Source organism: Petromyzon marinus, unplaced genomic scaffold (assembly GCF_048934315.1).
Source record: "Petromyzon marinus isolate PM22_M1 ecotype Great Lakes invasive population unplaced genomic scaffold, UKy_Petmar_22M1.pri1.0 PM_Scaffold_490, whole genome shotgun sequence".
In the NCBI taxonomy this organism is placed as follows: Eukaryota; Metazoa; Chordata; class Hyperoartia; order Petromyzontiformes; family Petromyzontidae; genus Petromyzon; species Petromyzon marinus.
The window spans coordinates 29,093-45,000 of NW_027423491.1; the positions used below are offsets into that span (position 1 = coordinate 29,093).

General features: G+C 48.5%; 1 protein-coding gene across 1 annotated transcript in view; it reads right to left on the reverse strand.

Moving 5' to 3' along the window:
* LOC142923411 (mitofusin-2-like) overlaps positions 1-15,908 on the reverse strand; it is a gene marked incomplete at its 3' end in the record, with an annotated part of 59,500 nt that overhangs the window by 24,844 nt on the left and 18,748 nt on the right. The window contains exons 5-10 of the mRNA XM_076064496.1: positions 15,053-15,124; positions 14,416-14,497; positions 8,167-8,234; positions 7,659-7,780; positions 5,533-5,659; positions 516-620 (exon numbers count right to left, since the gene is read on the reverse strand). Coding sequence (XP_075920611.1) covers positions 516-620; positions 5,533-5,659; positions 7,659-7,780; positions 8,167-8,234; positions 14,416-14,497; positions 15,053-15,124 — 576 coding nt within the window. The remainder of the gene's footprint in view (positions 1-515; positions 621-5,532; positions 5,660-7,658; positions 7,781-8,166; positions 8,235-14,415; positions 14,498-15,052; positions 15,125-15,908) is intronic.

Genomic DNA, 15,908 nt, shown 5'->3' on the forward strand with positions numbered 1-15,908 from the left:
ACCGAGTGGCTGAGCGAGTGGCTAAGTGAGTGGCTGAGTGAGTGGCTGAGTGAGTGGCTGAGTGAGTGGTTGAGTGAGTGGGTGAGTGAGTGGCTGAGTGAGTGGCTGAGTGAATGGCTGAGCGAGTGGCTGAGCGAGTGGCTGAGTTGAGTGGCTGAGCGAGTGGCTGAGTGAGTGGTTGAGTGAGTGGCTGACTGAGTAGCTGAGTGAGTGGCTGAGTGAGTGAGTGGTGAGTGAGTAGCTGAGTGAGTGGCTGAGTGAGTGGCTGAGTGAGTGGCTGAGCGAGTGGCTGAGCGAGTGGCTGACTGAGTGGCTGAGTGAGTGGCTGAGCGAGTGGCTGAGCGAGTGGCTGAGTGAGTGGTGAGTGAGTAGCTGAGTGAGTGGGTGAGTGAGTGGCTGAGTGAGTGAGTAGCTGAGCGAGTGGCTGAGTGAGTGGCTGAACGAGTGGCTGAGTGAGCGAGTGGTGAGCGGGTGGTGAGCGGGTGGTGAGCGGGTGGTGAGCCTGAGTCACCCACATTCTTGTAGACCTTCATGACGGTAGGAGCAGGGTGGAACTCCATGCTAAACTCGTCCACCAGCACTGCCAGACGCTGGATCTCCTCTGTCATGGCGTCCGACACCTCGCAGAGTCAACCACAGAGTCCACCACCACAGTCAACCACACACTCAACCATCACAGTCAACCACACAGTCCACCACACAGAGTCCACCATCACAGTCAACCACACAGTCAACCACAGTTAACCACAGTGTGGTAGTAGTAGTAGTAGGGGAAGTAGTAGTGGTAGTAGTAGTAGCATCATGGTAGGAGTAGTGGTAGTAGTATTATGGTAGTAGTATTATGGTAGTAGTAGTAGTATTATGGTAGTAGTATTATGGTAGTAGTAGTAGTATTATGGTAGTAGTATTATGGTAGTAGTAGTATTATGGTAGTAGTAGGGGGAGTAGTAGTATTATGGTAGTAGTAGTGGGGGAAATAGTAGTAGCATTATGGTAGTAGTAGTATTATGGTAGTAGTAGTAGGGGAAGCAGTAGTAGTATTATGGTAGTAGTAGGGGGAGTAGTAGTATTATGGTAGTAGTAGTGGGGGAAATAGTAGTAGTATTATGGTAGTAATAGGGAAAGTAGTAGTAGTGGTAGTAGTAGTATTATGGTAGTAGTAGGGGAAGTAGTAGTAGTATTATGGTAGTAGTAGGAGAAGTAGTTGTAGTATTATGGGAGTAGTGGTAGTAGTATTATAGTAGTAGTAGTGGAAGTAGTAGTAGTATTATGGTAGGAGTAGTAGTAGTAGTATTATGGTAGTAGTAGGGGAAGTAGTAGTATTATGGTAGTAGTAGTAATATTATAGTAGTAGTGGTAGTTGTATCATGGTAGTAGTAGGGGAAGTAGTAGTATTATGGTAGTAGTATTATGGTAGTAGTAGTGGTAGTAGTAGTATTATGGTAGTAGTAGGGGAAGTAGTAGTAGCAGCAGTATGGTAGTAGTGGCAGTAGTAGTATTATAGTAGTAGTAGTGGAAGTAGTAATAGTATTATGGTAGTAGTAGTGATAGTAGTAGTAATAGTATTATAGTAGTAGTAGTATTATGGTAGTAGTAGTAGTGGTAGTAGTATTATGGTAGTAGTAGTGGTAGTAGTAGTATTATGGTAGGAGTAGTAGTATTATGGTAGTAGTAGTAGTATTATGGTAGGAGTAGTAGTATTGTGGTAGTAGTGGTAGTAGTAGTAATAGTATTATGGTAGTAGTAGTGGTAGTAGTAGTAATAGTATTATAGTAGTAGTAGTATTATGGTAGGAGTAGGGGAAGTAGTAATAGTATTATGGTAGTAGTAGTATTATGGTAGTAATAGGGGAAGTAGTAGTAGTATTATGGTAGGAGGAGTAATATTATGGTAGTAGTAGTAGGGGAAGTAGTAGTATTATAGTAGTAGTAGTATTATGGTAGTAGTAATGGTAGTAGTAGTAATAGTATTATAGTTGTAGTAGGAGAAGTAGTAGTAGTATTATGGTAGTAGTAGTATTATGGTAGTAGTGGTAGTAGTATTATGTTAGTAGTAGTGGTAGCAGTAGTAATAGTATTATAGTATTAGTAGGGGAAGTAGTAGTAGGATTATTATGGTAGTATTAGTGGTAGTAGTAGTAATAGTATTATAGTAGTATTATAGTAGTAGGGGAAGTAGTAGTAGTATTATAGGAGTAGTGGTAGTAATAGTATCATAGTAGTATTATGGTAGTAGTAGTAGGATTATGGGAGTAGTAGGGGAAGTAGTAGTAGTAGGATTATTATTACGGGAGTAGTATTGGTAGCAGTAGTAATAGTATTATGGGAGTAGTAGTAGTATTATGGTAGTAGTAGGGGAAGCAGTAGTAGTATTATGGTAGTAGTGGTAGTAGTAGTATTATGGTAGTAGTAGTAGTGGTAGTAGTAGTATTATGGTAGTAGTAGTAGTGGTAGTAGTAGTAGTATTATGGTAGTAGTAGTAGTAATAGTATTATGGGAGTAGTAGTAGTATTATGGGAGTAGTAGTAGTATTATGGGAGTAGTAGTGGTAGTAGTATTAATAGTATTATAGTAGTAATAGTATTATAGTAGTAGTAGGGGAAGTAGTAGGATTAATATTATGGGAGTAGTGGTAGTAGTAGTAGTATTATGGTAGTAGTAGTGGTAGTAGTATTAGTGTTATAGTAGTAGGGGAAGTAGTATTATTACGGAAGTAGTAGTATTATTATGGTAGTAGTAGTGGTAGTAGTAGTAATAGTATTATAGTAGTAGTAGGGGAAGTAGTAGTATTATTACGGGAGTAGTAGTATTATGGTAGTAGTAATAGTGTGGTAGTAGTAATAGTATTATAGTAGTAGTAGGGGAAGTAGTAGGATTATTATTATGAGAGTAGTAGTAGTATTATTATGGGAGTAGTAGTAGGGGAAGTATTATTAGTATTATGGGAGTAGTAGGATTATTATTATGGGAGTAGTAGTATTATTATGGGAGTAGTAGTGGTAGTAGTAGTAATATTATAGTAGTAGTATTATAGTAGTAGGGGAAGTAGTAGGATTATGCTTAGTATGGGAGTAGTAGTAGGATTATGATTATTATGAGAGTAGTAGTAGGGGAAGTAGTAGGATTATGATTATGGGAGTAGTAGTAGGATTATGATTATGGGAGTAGTAGTAGGGGAAGTAGTAGGATTATGATTATGGGAGTAGTAGTAGGATTATGATTATGATTATGGGAGTAGTAGTAGTATTATGATTATGGGAGTAGTAGTAGTAGGATTATGATCATGATTATGGGAGTAGTAGTAGGGGAAGTAGTAGGATTATGATTATGGGAGTAGTAGTATTATGATTATGATTATTGGAGTAGTAGTATTATGATTATTATGGGAGTAGTAGTATTATAGTAGTAGTAATAGTATTATAGAAGTAGTAGTAGTATAGTAGTAGGGGAAGTAGTAGGATTATGATTATTATGGGAGTAGTAGTGGTAGTAGTAGTAATAGTATTATAGTAGTAGGGGAAGTAGTAGGATTATGATTATTATTAAGGGAGTAGTAGTATTATAGTAGTAATAGTATTATAGAAGTAGTAGTAGTATTATAGTAGTAGGGGAAGTAGTAGGATTTTGATTATTATGGGAGTAGTAGTAGTAGTATTATGATTATGGGAGTAGTAGTATAATAGTAGTAGTAGTAATAGTATTATAGAAGTAGTAGGATTATGATTATGATGGGAGTAGTAGTATTATGATTATTATGGGAGTAGTAGTATTATAGTAGTAGTAATAGTATTATAGAAGTAGTAGGATTATGATTATGATGGGAGTAGTAGTATTATGATTATTATGGGAGTAGTAGTAGTATTATAGTAGTAGTAATAGTATTATAGAAGTAGTAGTAGTATTATAGTAGTAGGGGAAGTAGTAGGATTATGATTATTATGGGAGTAGTAGTAGTAGTATTATGATTATGATTATGGGAGTAGTAGTAGTATAATAGTAGTAGTAATAGTATTATAGAAGTAGTAGGATTATGATTATGATGGGAGTAGTAGTAGTATTATGATTATTATGGGAGTAGTAGTAGTATTATAGTAGTAGTAATAGTATTATAGAAGTAGTAGTAGTATTATAGTAGTAGGGGAAGTAGTAGGATTATTATGATTATGGGAGTAGTAGTAGTATTATGATTATTATTATGGGAGTAGTAGCAGTATTATAGTAGTAGTAATAGTATTATAGAAGTAGTAGTATTAGTATTACAGTAGTAGGGGAAGTATTATGATTATTATTTTTATGGGAGTAGCAGTAGTATTATAGTAGTAGTAATAGTATTATAGAAGAAGTATTATGATTATGATTATGGGAGTAGTAGTAGTATTATAGTAGTAGTAATAGTATTATAGAAGAAGTATTATGATTATTATTTTAATGGGAGTAGCAGTAGTATTATAGTAGTAGTAATAGTATTATAGTAGTAGTATTATAGTAGTAGTAGGGGAAGTAGTATGATTATTTTTATGGGAGTAGTAGTAGTATTATAGTAGTATTATAGTAGTAGTAGGGGAAGTATTATTATTTTTATGGGAGTAGTAGTAGTATTATAGTAGTAGTAATAGTATTATAGTAGTAGTATTATAGTAGTAGTAGGGGAAGTATTATTATTTTTATGGGAGTAGTAGTAGTATTATAGTAGTAGTAATAGTATTATAGAAGAAGTATTATGATTATTATTATTTTTAGGGGAGTAGCAGTAGTATTATAGTAGTAGTAATAGTATTATAGTAGTAGTATTATAGTAGTAGTAGGGGAAGTAGTAGGATTATTTTATGGGAGTAGTAGTAGTATTATAGTAGTAGTATTATAGTAGTAGTAGGGGAAGTAGTAGGATTATTTTATGGGAGTAGCAGTAGTATTATAGTAGTATTATAGTAGTAGGGGAAGTAGTAGGATTATGATTTTTATGGGAGTAGTAGTAGTATTATAGTAGTAGTAATAGTATTATAGTAGTAGTATTATAGTAGTAGTAGGGGAAGTAGTAGGATTATTATTTTAATGGGAGTAGCAGTAGTATTATAGTAGTAGTATTATAGTAGTAGTAGGGGAAGTAGTAGGATTATTATTATTTTAATGGGAGTAGCAGTAGTATTATAGTAGTAGTATTATAGTAGTAGTAGGGGAAGTAGTAGGATTATGATGATTATGGGAGTAGCAGTAGTATTATAGTAGTAGTAATAGTATTATAGAAGAAGTATTATGACTATTATTATTTTTAGGGGAGTAGCAGTAGTATTATAGTAGTAGTAATAGTATTATAGTAGTAGTATTATAGTAGTAGTATTATAGTAGTAGTAGGGGAAGTAGTAGGATTATTTTAATGGGAGTAGTAGTAGTATTATAGTAGTAGTATTATAGTAGTAGTAGGGGAAGTAGTAGGATTATTATGATTATGGGAGTAGCAGTAGTATTATAGTAGTAGTAGGGGAAGTAGTAGGATTATGATTATGATTATTATGGGAGTAGTAGTATTGGCTACCTGGCGTTCCACCTCCTCTGCCAAGGCCCGGATCCGCTCCTTGCAGTCAGCGGTGAGGACCCCCAGCTGCTTGTCAATGAACTCCACCCTGTCCACTTGCTCATCACGTCTCTCGAGACACTCAACCCTGACTCACACACACACAGAGTCACCCACAGAGTCACACACACACACACAGAGTCACCCACACAGTCACACACACACAGTCACCCACACAGAGTCACCCACAGAGTCACCCACACAGTCACACACACACAGAGTCACACACAGAGTCACCCACACAGTCACACACACACAGAGTCACACAGAGTCACACACACAGTCACCCACACACAGTCACCCACACAGAGTCACCCACACAGAGTCACCCACAGAGTCACCCACACAGTCACACACACACAGAGTCACACACAGAGTCACCCACACAGTCACACACACAGTCACACACACAGAGTCACCCACAGAGTCACCCACACAGTCACACACACACAGAGTCACCCACAGAGTCACCCACACAGTCACACACACACAGAGTCACCCACAGAGTCACCCACACAGTCACACACACACAGAGTCACCCACACAGTCACCCACACAGTCACACGCAGAGTCACACACACACACACAGAGTCACACACAGAGTCACCCACAGAGTCACACACACAGTCACACACAGAGTCACCCACACAGTCACACACACACAGAGTCACACACAGAGTCACCCACACAGTCACACACACAGTCACACACACAGAGTCACCCACAGAGTCACCCACACAGTCACACACACACAGAGTCACACACAGAGTCACCCACACAGTCACACACACAGTCACACACACAGAGTCACCCACAGAGTCACCCACACAGTCACACACACAGAGTCACCCACAGAGTCACCCACACAGTCACACACACACAGAGTCACCCACAGAGTCACCCACACAGTCAACCCACACAGTCACACACACACAGAGTCACACACAGAGTCACCCGCAGAGTCACACACAGAGTCACACACACAGTCACACACAGAGTCACACACACAGTCACACACAGAGTCACACGCAGAGTCACACACACAGTCACACACACACACAGTCACACACACACAGAGTCACACACAGAGTCACACACACACACAGTCACCCACACACAGAGTCACACACACAGAGTCACACACACACAGAGTCACACACACACACACAGAGTCACACACAGAGTCACACACACACAGAGTCACACACAGAGTCACACACACAGAGTCACACACAGAGTCACCCACAGAGTCACACACAGAGTCACCCACAGAGTCACACACACACACAGAGTCACACACACACAGTCACACACACACACAGTCACACACACACAGAGTCACACACACACACAGTCACCCACACACACACAGTCACACACACACACAGTCACACACACAAACACACAGTCACACACACAGTCACCCACACACACACAGTCACACACAGTCACACACACACACACAGACACACACACACACACACACACAGACACACACACACACAGTCACACACACACACACAGTCACCCACACACAGTCACCCACACACACACAGTCACACACACACACACAGTCACACACAGACAGTCACCCACACACACACAGTCACACACACACCGTCACCCACACACACACAGAGTCACACACACACACCATCACCCACACACACACACCATCACCCACACACACACACACCATCACACACACACCGTCACCCACACACACACAGAGTCACACACACACACAGTCACACACACACACAGTCACCCACACACACAAACAGTCACCCACACACACAGTCACACACACACACAGTCACCCACACACACAGTCACACACACAGTCACCCACACACACAAACACAGTCACCCACACACACAGTCACACACACAGTCACCCACACACACAGTCCGTCACACACACACAGTCACCCACACACACACACCATCACCCACACACACACACACAGTCACCCACACACACACACAGTCACACACACAGTCACCCACACACACCGTCACCCACACACACACAGTCACCCACCCACACACATCGTCACCCACACACACAGAGTCACCCAGCTGACCTCTGCTGTGCGGCAGCAGTGTGCACCGCGTCCATGATAAGGCGCAGAGACTCGGAGATGATCTTGGCACGGATGGTGTGCTGTTCAAACTTGGTCTTGACGGCAGACTGGGAGATGCACTCCTAGGGTGGGTGGGTGGGACAATCAACCACCCACAAACCCACCCACTCAGCCACCCACCCACTCAGCCACCCACTCACTCACTCACCTATCCACTCACTCACCTACCCACTCACTCACCCACCCACTCACCCACCCACTCACCCACCCACAAACCCACCCACTCACCCACCCACAAACCCACCCACTCACCCACCCGCTCACTCACCCACTCAGCCACCCACCCACTCACCCACCCACCCACTCAGCCACCCACCCACTCACTCACCCACTCACTCACCCACCCACTCACTCACTCACCCACCCACTCACTCACTCACCCACCCACCCACTCACCCACCCACCCACTCAACCACTCACCCACTCACTCACCCACCCACCCACTCACCTCAAAGCGTCGTTCAAAGTTCTGGAACTCAAACATTCGAGCTTGAAAGCCCTCGGCCAGCGCCCCGCCTGCCAGCAACAAGCAGCACACACACACAGACAAAGCTCCCCCAGGTAGCCTCTAGCAGGCTGTAGGGGCAAGTGCTGTCAGTAGCACCTACACACAGACAAAGATCCCCCGTGTAGCCTTAACAGACAGTAGGGGCAAGTGCTGTCAGTAGCACCTACACACAGACAAAGCTCCCCCAGGTAGCCTCTAGCAGGCTGTTGGGGCAAGTGCTGTCAGTAGCACCTACACACAGACAAAGATCCCCCGTGTCGCCTCTAGCAGGCTGTAGGGGCAAGTGCTGTCAGTAGCGAGTAGCAGCGCCAATGAAGGCTACCGGCACTGTGGCACACACAGAGGGGGTGGCTACCAACTCCACGCCCGGCCGCCTTTGTCTCTCCCAGTGCTGGCGATGTTCACTACACCACCACCACTACTACAACACTACACCACCACCACTACACCACCACCACTACTACAACACTACACCACCACCACTACACCACCACCATTACCACTACACCACCACCACCGCTACACCACAGCTACACCACAACCACTACACCACCACCACCACTACACCACCACCACTACCCCACAACCACACCACCACCACTACACCACCACAACCACTACACCACCACCACTACACCACCACCACTACACCACCACAACCACACTACCACCTCTACAACCACCACGACACCGGCTACTCATTTGAGGCTGAGTCGACCTGGAGGAGGCCCAGGACCGGTTTAGAAAATCGTCACCGGCGGTGTTGGCCGTGAGCGGGAATCAAACTTTGGTTTGTAGCGCAGCGTAGCGCTAACCGCTGCACCACCACTCCTCACTCACACACACAGACACAGAGACACAGCGACACAGAGACACACACAGATACAGAGACACACACAGAGACACAGACACACACACACAGACACACACACAGACACACACACACAGACACACACACACGCACACAGACACACACACAGAGACACACAACAACAACCGCCATTCACCACTAAGTGGCGGTGACGTCACCACGACGCTTGTGCCAGGCTATGTGCACCCTGAGGCCACGTGAAGTGTCGAACGCCCGCTGGCAGGAGGTCACGGGGCAGACCCAGGTGCCACGGGTCGACTGACTGAGATGACTGGCTGATGCACCACCTGTGCCCCCTACTGTGCCAACCTGCTGTGCTTTAGCCACCCGGCGCTCCGCTCGCTGTTGTGAGCGTCGCTCCTCCGCCCTCCGTTGTTGTTGGAGGGCGACTGCCTCCAACTGCCCAGTAGCATCCTTCACGAGCCTCCTCCACAGAGGCCGATCTTGACACCGCTGGTACCAGTCATCGGCAAGTCCACTCAGCTCCACGTCCTCCTGTACCACATCACTCCATCTCTTCTCTAGCCCGTGCCGCGCCCGCTTAGCCCCCTCAATCCGGCCAAACAAAAGCTGTTTCGGCATGCGGTGGCTGGGCATGCGGGCTACATGACCCAGCCATCGCAGCCTTGCCTGCCGGAGGAGCTCACCGATGGGACCCTGCCCAGATCTTTCAAGGATTTGTGAGCTCCTCACACAATCCAGTCTGGTTAAACCCAGGATGGATCGTAGGCAGGCCAGCCTAAATGTTTCTAACCGGCGAAGATGTTCCATTAGGGGGGTCCACGTTTCGCAAGCATAGAGAAGGGAGGGAATGACCGTGGCCGAGAAGACCTGAAGCTTAGTGCGGAGCGACAGACCAGGTAGCTTCCACACAGCGTTACGCAACCGATGAAAAGATATTGCCGCTCGACTGATTCGGAGTGAGACCTCTGCTGTTAAACTGGAGCCAGTCATAAGCACACTGCCCAGGTATGGGAAACTCTCCACTCTCTCCACAACTGCCCCATCACCGATTGGGAGTTGTGGTGGTGGAGTGTCCGATGGTACAAAATACCCAGGCAGGTGCTTAGTTTTGGTGGGGCTGATGGTAAGGCCCCACCTCTTAGTGGCATGCTCCAGTCTCAGCAGCAGCGTCTCCAACTCCTCCTCTGACTGAGCAGCTATTACCAAGTCATCAGCATACATAACGTGGTTGAGCAATAGGGAGCCATCCCTTGACCGCACCCGGGCATCGATTAGCCTCCCATTATATCTGTACCATATGGAGATTCCCCCGGCACAGCTATTGAAGGCTTCACGAACTACGTGGTCAAAATAGATGTTAAATAATGTGGGAGCCAAAGGACATCCCTGTCGCACCCCAAGGTGTACAGGGAATGGCTCTGACTCCCGGCCACGTAGTTTTACCCGAGCCCGCTCACCATCATGAAGGTCCTTAATGATCGTGAGCAGAGGGTCAGGTACTCCAAAAGCACGAAGAACGACCCAGAGCCCAGGCCTACTGATGGTATCATAGGCCTTGACCAGGTCAATAAAGCAGAGATGTAGGTCTTGTTGGAATTCCCTACACCTCTGCTGTAGCAGACGGACAGAAAATATGGCATCTGTGCAGGACCGCCCTTTCCTGAAACCGCATTGGGGCTCCGCAAGCCTCTCCTCAGCGTGCCTGGCAAGGCGATGCTGAATAATCCTTGCCAGGACCTTTCCCGGCACACTGAGGAGTGAGATGCCCCTGTAGTTGTTACAGTCTGTGCGGTCCCCCTTCTTAAAAAGGGGGACCACCAGGGCATCCTTCCAATCCTGCGGAACCCGTCCAGTGGTCCAGACTGTTGTTATGATGTCATATAGGGCAGTCTGTGCACAAACGCCACCCTCCCTCAGCATTTCGCTTGGGAGATCATCTCTGCCCGCTGCCTTTCCTGGTCTCAGACTCCGGATCGCCTTCAATACTTCCTCAGCAGATGGCACCTCAGCCAGCCACTCACAGGGGGTGACTTCATCCAATATTTGAGGCACCGCAGCCTCAGCAGGGTCATCCTCACTTTGTGCCGCGATGTTTTCCTGGCTGAGGGATTTTCCCTCCCCCAGGACCTCACAGAAATGCTCAGCAAATCTGCGAACCTGTTCCTGGGGGTCGGAAATTGGATCACCGTTTTTTCCCCTAATGATGGTAATAGGTGTGGCGCTGCAGGTTACTTTTTTGATGGAGTTAAATAGAGATTTGTGATCACGGGCCACTGAGGCAGACTCCATCTCCTCAGCAACCCGCGACCACCACCCATCCTTGCAGCGCCTCACGGCTCTCCGAACCTCCGAGCGAAGGCTGCGGTAAGCCTCCTCATTCTCTGACGTGGGATTCTGTAGCCGATGACAGTGGGCCTGTCGCTTTTTCTCAACCATCCTGAACAACTCCTCTGTCATCCAGGGTGTCTGGGGAGGTCTGGACCGCGTACCCAAAGCAGCCATTGCAGCTGCATGAGTCACAGTCCTAAACCTCGCCCATTTACCCTCGACATCAGGAGGAGTCGGGGACGATGCCAATCCCAGCCGCAAGCGATGATGAAATTCTCGCTTGCAACTTTCATCAGATAACTGAGACCAGGCCACTTTAGGTTGGAATGGGGTCCTGGGTGTACACCCACCACCGGAGTGGAAGAATGGCAGGCGCATCTTACAGATGACTAGTCGATGGTCAGAGGGCAGATCAGCTCCACGGTAGGTCCTGGTGTCAAGGACATGGGCTCGCATTCGCTGGTCCGTCACTATGTAGTCCAGCAGATGTTCTTGCTTGGACCCGGCATGCATCCATGATGTTGTGTGGATGCGCCGATGCCGGAACAGCGTGTTGGTAATTACAAGCCCATGGGCTGCACAAAAATCTAGCAGCCTCCTACCGTTGTTATTGAGCTGATCTGGCCCATGCCCTCCAATCACTCCAGACCAGGTGCCAGTATCATGACCAACTCGGGCATTGAAGTCACCCAACATGATGACTCTATCCCGAGGGGCCACTTTAGGCAGCACCTGTGACAGGAGGTCATAGAAGGCATCTGACTCATCGGCTTTGCCTGCATCCCTCCACGGATGTTCATCTTCGGTGGGGGCATAAGTAACCACGACCACCATTCCTCGCCTCCGGTTGATGGGAAGGCGAGCCCAAAGTAGCCTGGGGCTTACAGCTTCCCACACCTCACCGCCACGCTCCCACGCCCCCTTCATTCTTTTGTTCAAAAGAAGACCCACACCCTGTTGTTTGGCAGTCTGCTGCCCCGAGTAGAGGACTGTCCACCCCTCATGGTGGCAGGAGCCAGAGCCGGTCCACCGGACCTCCTGAATGCCGCATAGATCCAGGCGGTACCGGTCCAGCTCCCGACAGAGGAGTGGCAGCCTCTCCTCTGCAGTGAGCGTTCGAACATTCCACGTGGCCAACCGTAGTGGCTTTTCGTTGTTTCTGGAGTAGCCCCGAGGGTAGGTATTCAATCTCCTGGCTCCGCCAATTGGGGTTTGGCCAGGAGACGTCATAGACGCCTGGCCCCCCGGGGCCTCCGGCACAAGCTTAGTTGTTACATATTTCATTCGTAGTTTCGTGGTAATTAATTGAAGGTGGAGGGGTTACCAGCCCCTCGCACCCGTCCAGAGCCCCCGTTTAGCCCCTGTGGTGGACACATATGCCATGAGCGGAGGAGCCAATCAAAATTGGATCTCCCCCCACAGCGCTGTCCACGACAGAGTTGCCCGTCCGGCACCGCGAGGAGGTAGGGGGTTGTTTTGCCAGACACACACACACACAGACACACACACACACACAGACACACAGACACACACACAAACACACACAGACACACACAGACACACACACAGACACACACACAGACACACACACAAACACACACAGACACACACACAGACACACACACAGACACACACACAAACACACACAAACACACACAGACACACACACACAGACACACACACAGACACACATACACAGACACACACACAAACACACACACACAAACACACACAGACACACACACACAGACACACACACAGATACACACACACAGAGACACACACACACAGACACACACAGACACACACACACAGACACACACACACACAGACACACACACACACAGACACACAGACACACACACAGACAAAGACAAAGATCCCCCATATAGCCTTAACAGACTGTAGGGGCAAGTGCTGTTAGCGAGCACCTATGAAGGCCGGAACGGTACACGAGGGGGTGGGTGGCCAGCACCACGCCCGACCGCCTTTGTCTCCCCAGTGGCGATATTTACACACCGCACCAGGTACTCATTTTGAGGCTGAGTCGACCTAGGGGAGGCCTGGGACTGGTTCAGATAATCGTCACTAGTGTTGGCCGTGAGCGGGAATCGAACTCGGGTCGCCAGGTTCATAGCGCAGCGCGCTAACCGCTACACTATCGCTCCCCCACAGACACACACAGACACACACACACACAGACACACACACAGACACACACACACACACAGACACACAGACACACACACAGACACACACAGACACACACACACAGACACACACACACACACAGAGACACACACACACAGACACACACACACAGACACACACACACACAGACACACACAGACACACACACAGACACACACACAGACACACACAGACACACACACACAGACACACACACACACAGACACACACACAGACACACACACAGACACACACAGACAGACACACACACACACACAGACACACACACAGACACACACACACAGACACACACACACACAGACACACACACAGACACACACACACACACACAGACACACAGACACACACACAGACACACACAGACACACACACACAGACACACACAGACACACACACACACAGACACACACACACACACAGAGACACACACACACAGACACACACACACAGACACACACACACACAGACACACACAGACACACACACAGACACACACACAGACACACACAGACACACACACACAGACACACACACACACAGACACACACACAGACACACACACAGACACACACAGACAGACACACACACACACACACAGACACACACACATACAGACACACACAGACACACACACACAGACACACACACAGACACACACACACACACCTCCCCACTCCCCCGCCCCATTCTATCCCTACCACACCCCCGCCCTCACCCTGGCCCCGCCTCCCACCCTGGCCCCACCCCCCCAACCTGGCCACGCCTCCCACCCAGGCCACGCCTCTCACCCCGGGCCACGCCCCCATGCGTCTCACCAGCCTCTGGCATGCCCTGAGCCCGCTGGATGCGAGCGTTGAGAACTTCCTTGGCGGAGACGAAGAAGACCCGGTCATCCACCTGGGGGTCAGGGGTCAGGGGTCAGGGGGTCAGGGGGTGGGTGAGTGGGTGAGTGAGTGGGTGGGTGGGTGGGTGAGTGGGTGGGTGGGTGAGTGAGTGAGTGGGTGAGTGAGTGGGTGGGTGAGTGGGTGGGTGGGTGAGTGAGTGAGTGGGTGGGTGAGTGAGTGGGTGAGTGAGTGGGTGAGTGGTGAGTGAGTGAGTGAGTGAGTGGGTGAGTGAGTGAGTGGGTGAGTGAGTGGGTGAGTGAGTGGGTGAGTGAGTGGGTGGGTGGGTGAGTGAGTGGGTGGATAAGTGAGTGGGTGGGTGAGTGAGTGAGGGGGTGAGTGAGTGAGTGGGTGAGTGAGTGGGTGGGTGAGTGGGTGGGTGGGTGAGTGAGTGGGTGAGTGAGTGGGTGGGTGAGTGGGTGAGTGAGTGGGTGAGTGAGTGGGTGAGTGGGTGAGTGAGTGAGTGGGTGAGTGGGTGAGTGAGTGGGTGAGTGGTGAGTGAGTGAGTGGCTGAGTGAGTGAGTGGCTGAGTGAGTGGTTGAGTGAGTGAGTGAGTGGCTGAGTCCACCACCTGTGAGCGGTCGATCACCGCCAACTCGTCCACCAGGAACCCGGCACATCGCTCCCAGTGCTGCCTTCGCACCTGGGGAGGTGGGGGGGGGTGATGATATACAGCTACAGACAAAGGTCCCCCAGGTAGCCTCTAGCAGGCTGTAGGGGCAAGTGCTGTCATCATCACCTACACACAGACAAAGATCCCCCGTGTAGCCTCTAGCAGGTTGTAGGGGCAAGTGCTGTCAGTAGCGAGTAGCAGCGCCTATGAAGGCTACCGGCACTGTGGCACACACAGAGGGGGTGGCCACCAGCACCACTCCACCACCACCACCACTACACCACCACCACTACACCACCACCACCACTACACCACCACCACTACACCACCACCACCACTACACCACAACTACCACCACTACACAACCACCACTACACCACCACTACACCACCACTACACCACCACCACCAACACTACACCACCACAACACCACCACTACACCACAACACCACCACCACTACACCACCACTACACCACTACACCACCACTACACCACCACCACTACAACACCATCACTACACCACCACTACACCAGCTACTCAGTTGAGGCTGAGTCGACCTGGGGGAGGCCCAGGAGAGGGTGAGGAGAGGGTGAGGAGTGAGGAGTGAGTGAGTGAGTGAGGAGAGGGTGAGGAGTGAGTGAGTGAGTGAGGAGTGAGTGAGTGAGTGAGGAGTGAGTGTGTGGGTGAGTGAGTGGGTGAGTGAGTGAGTGAGGAGTGAGTGAGTGAGTGGTGAGTGAGGAGTGAGTGAGTGAGTGAGGAGTGAGTAGTGAGTGAGTGATGAGTGAGTGAGTGAGGAGTGAGTGAGTGAGTGA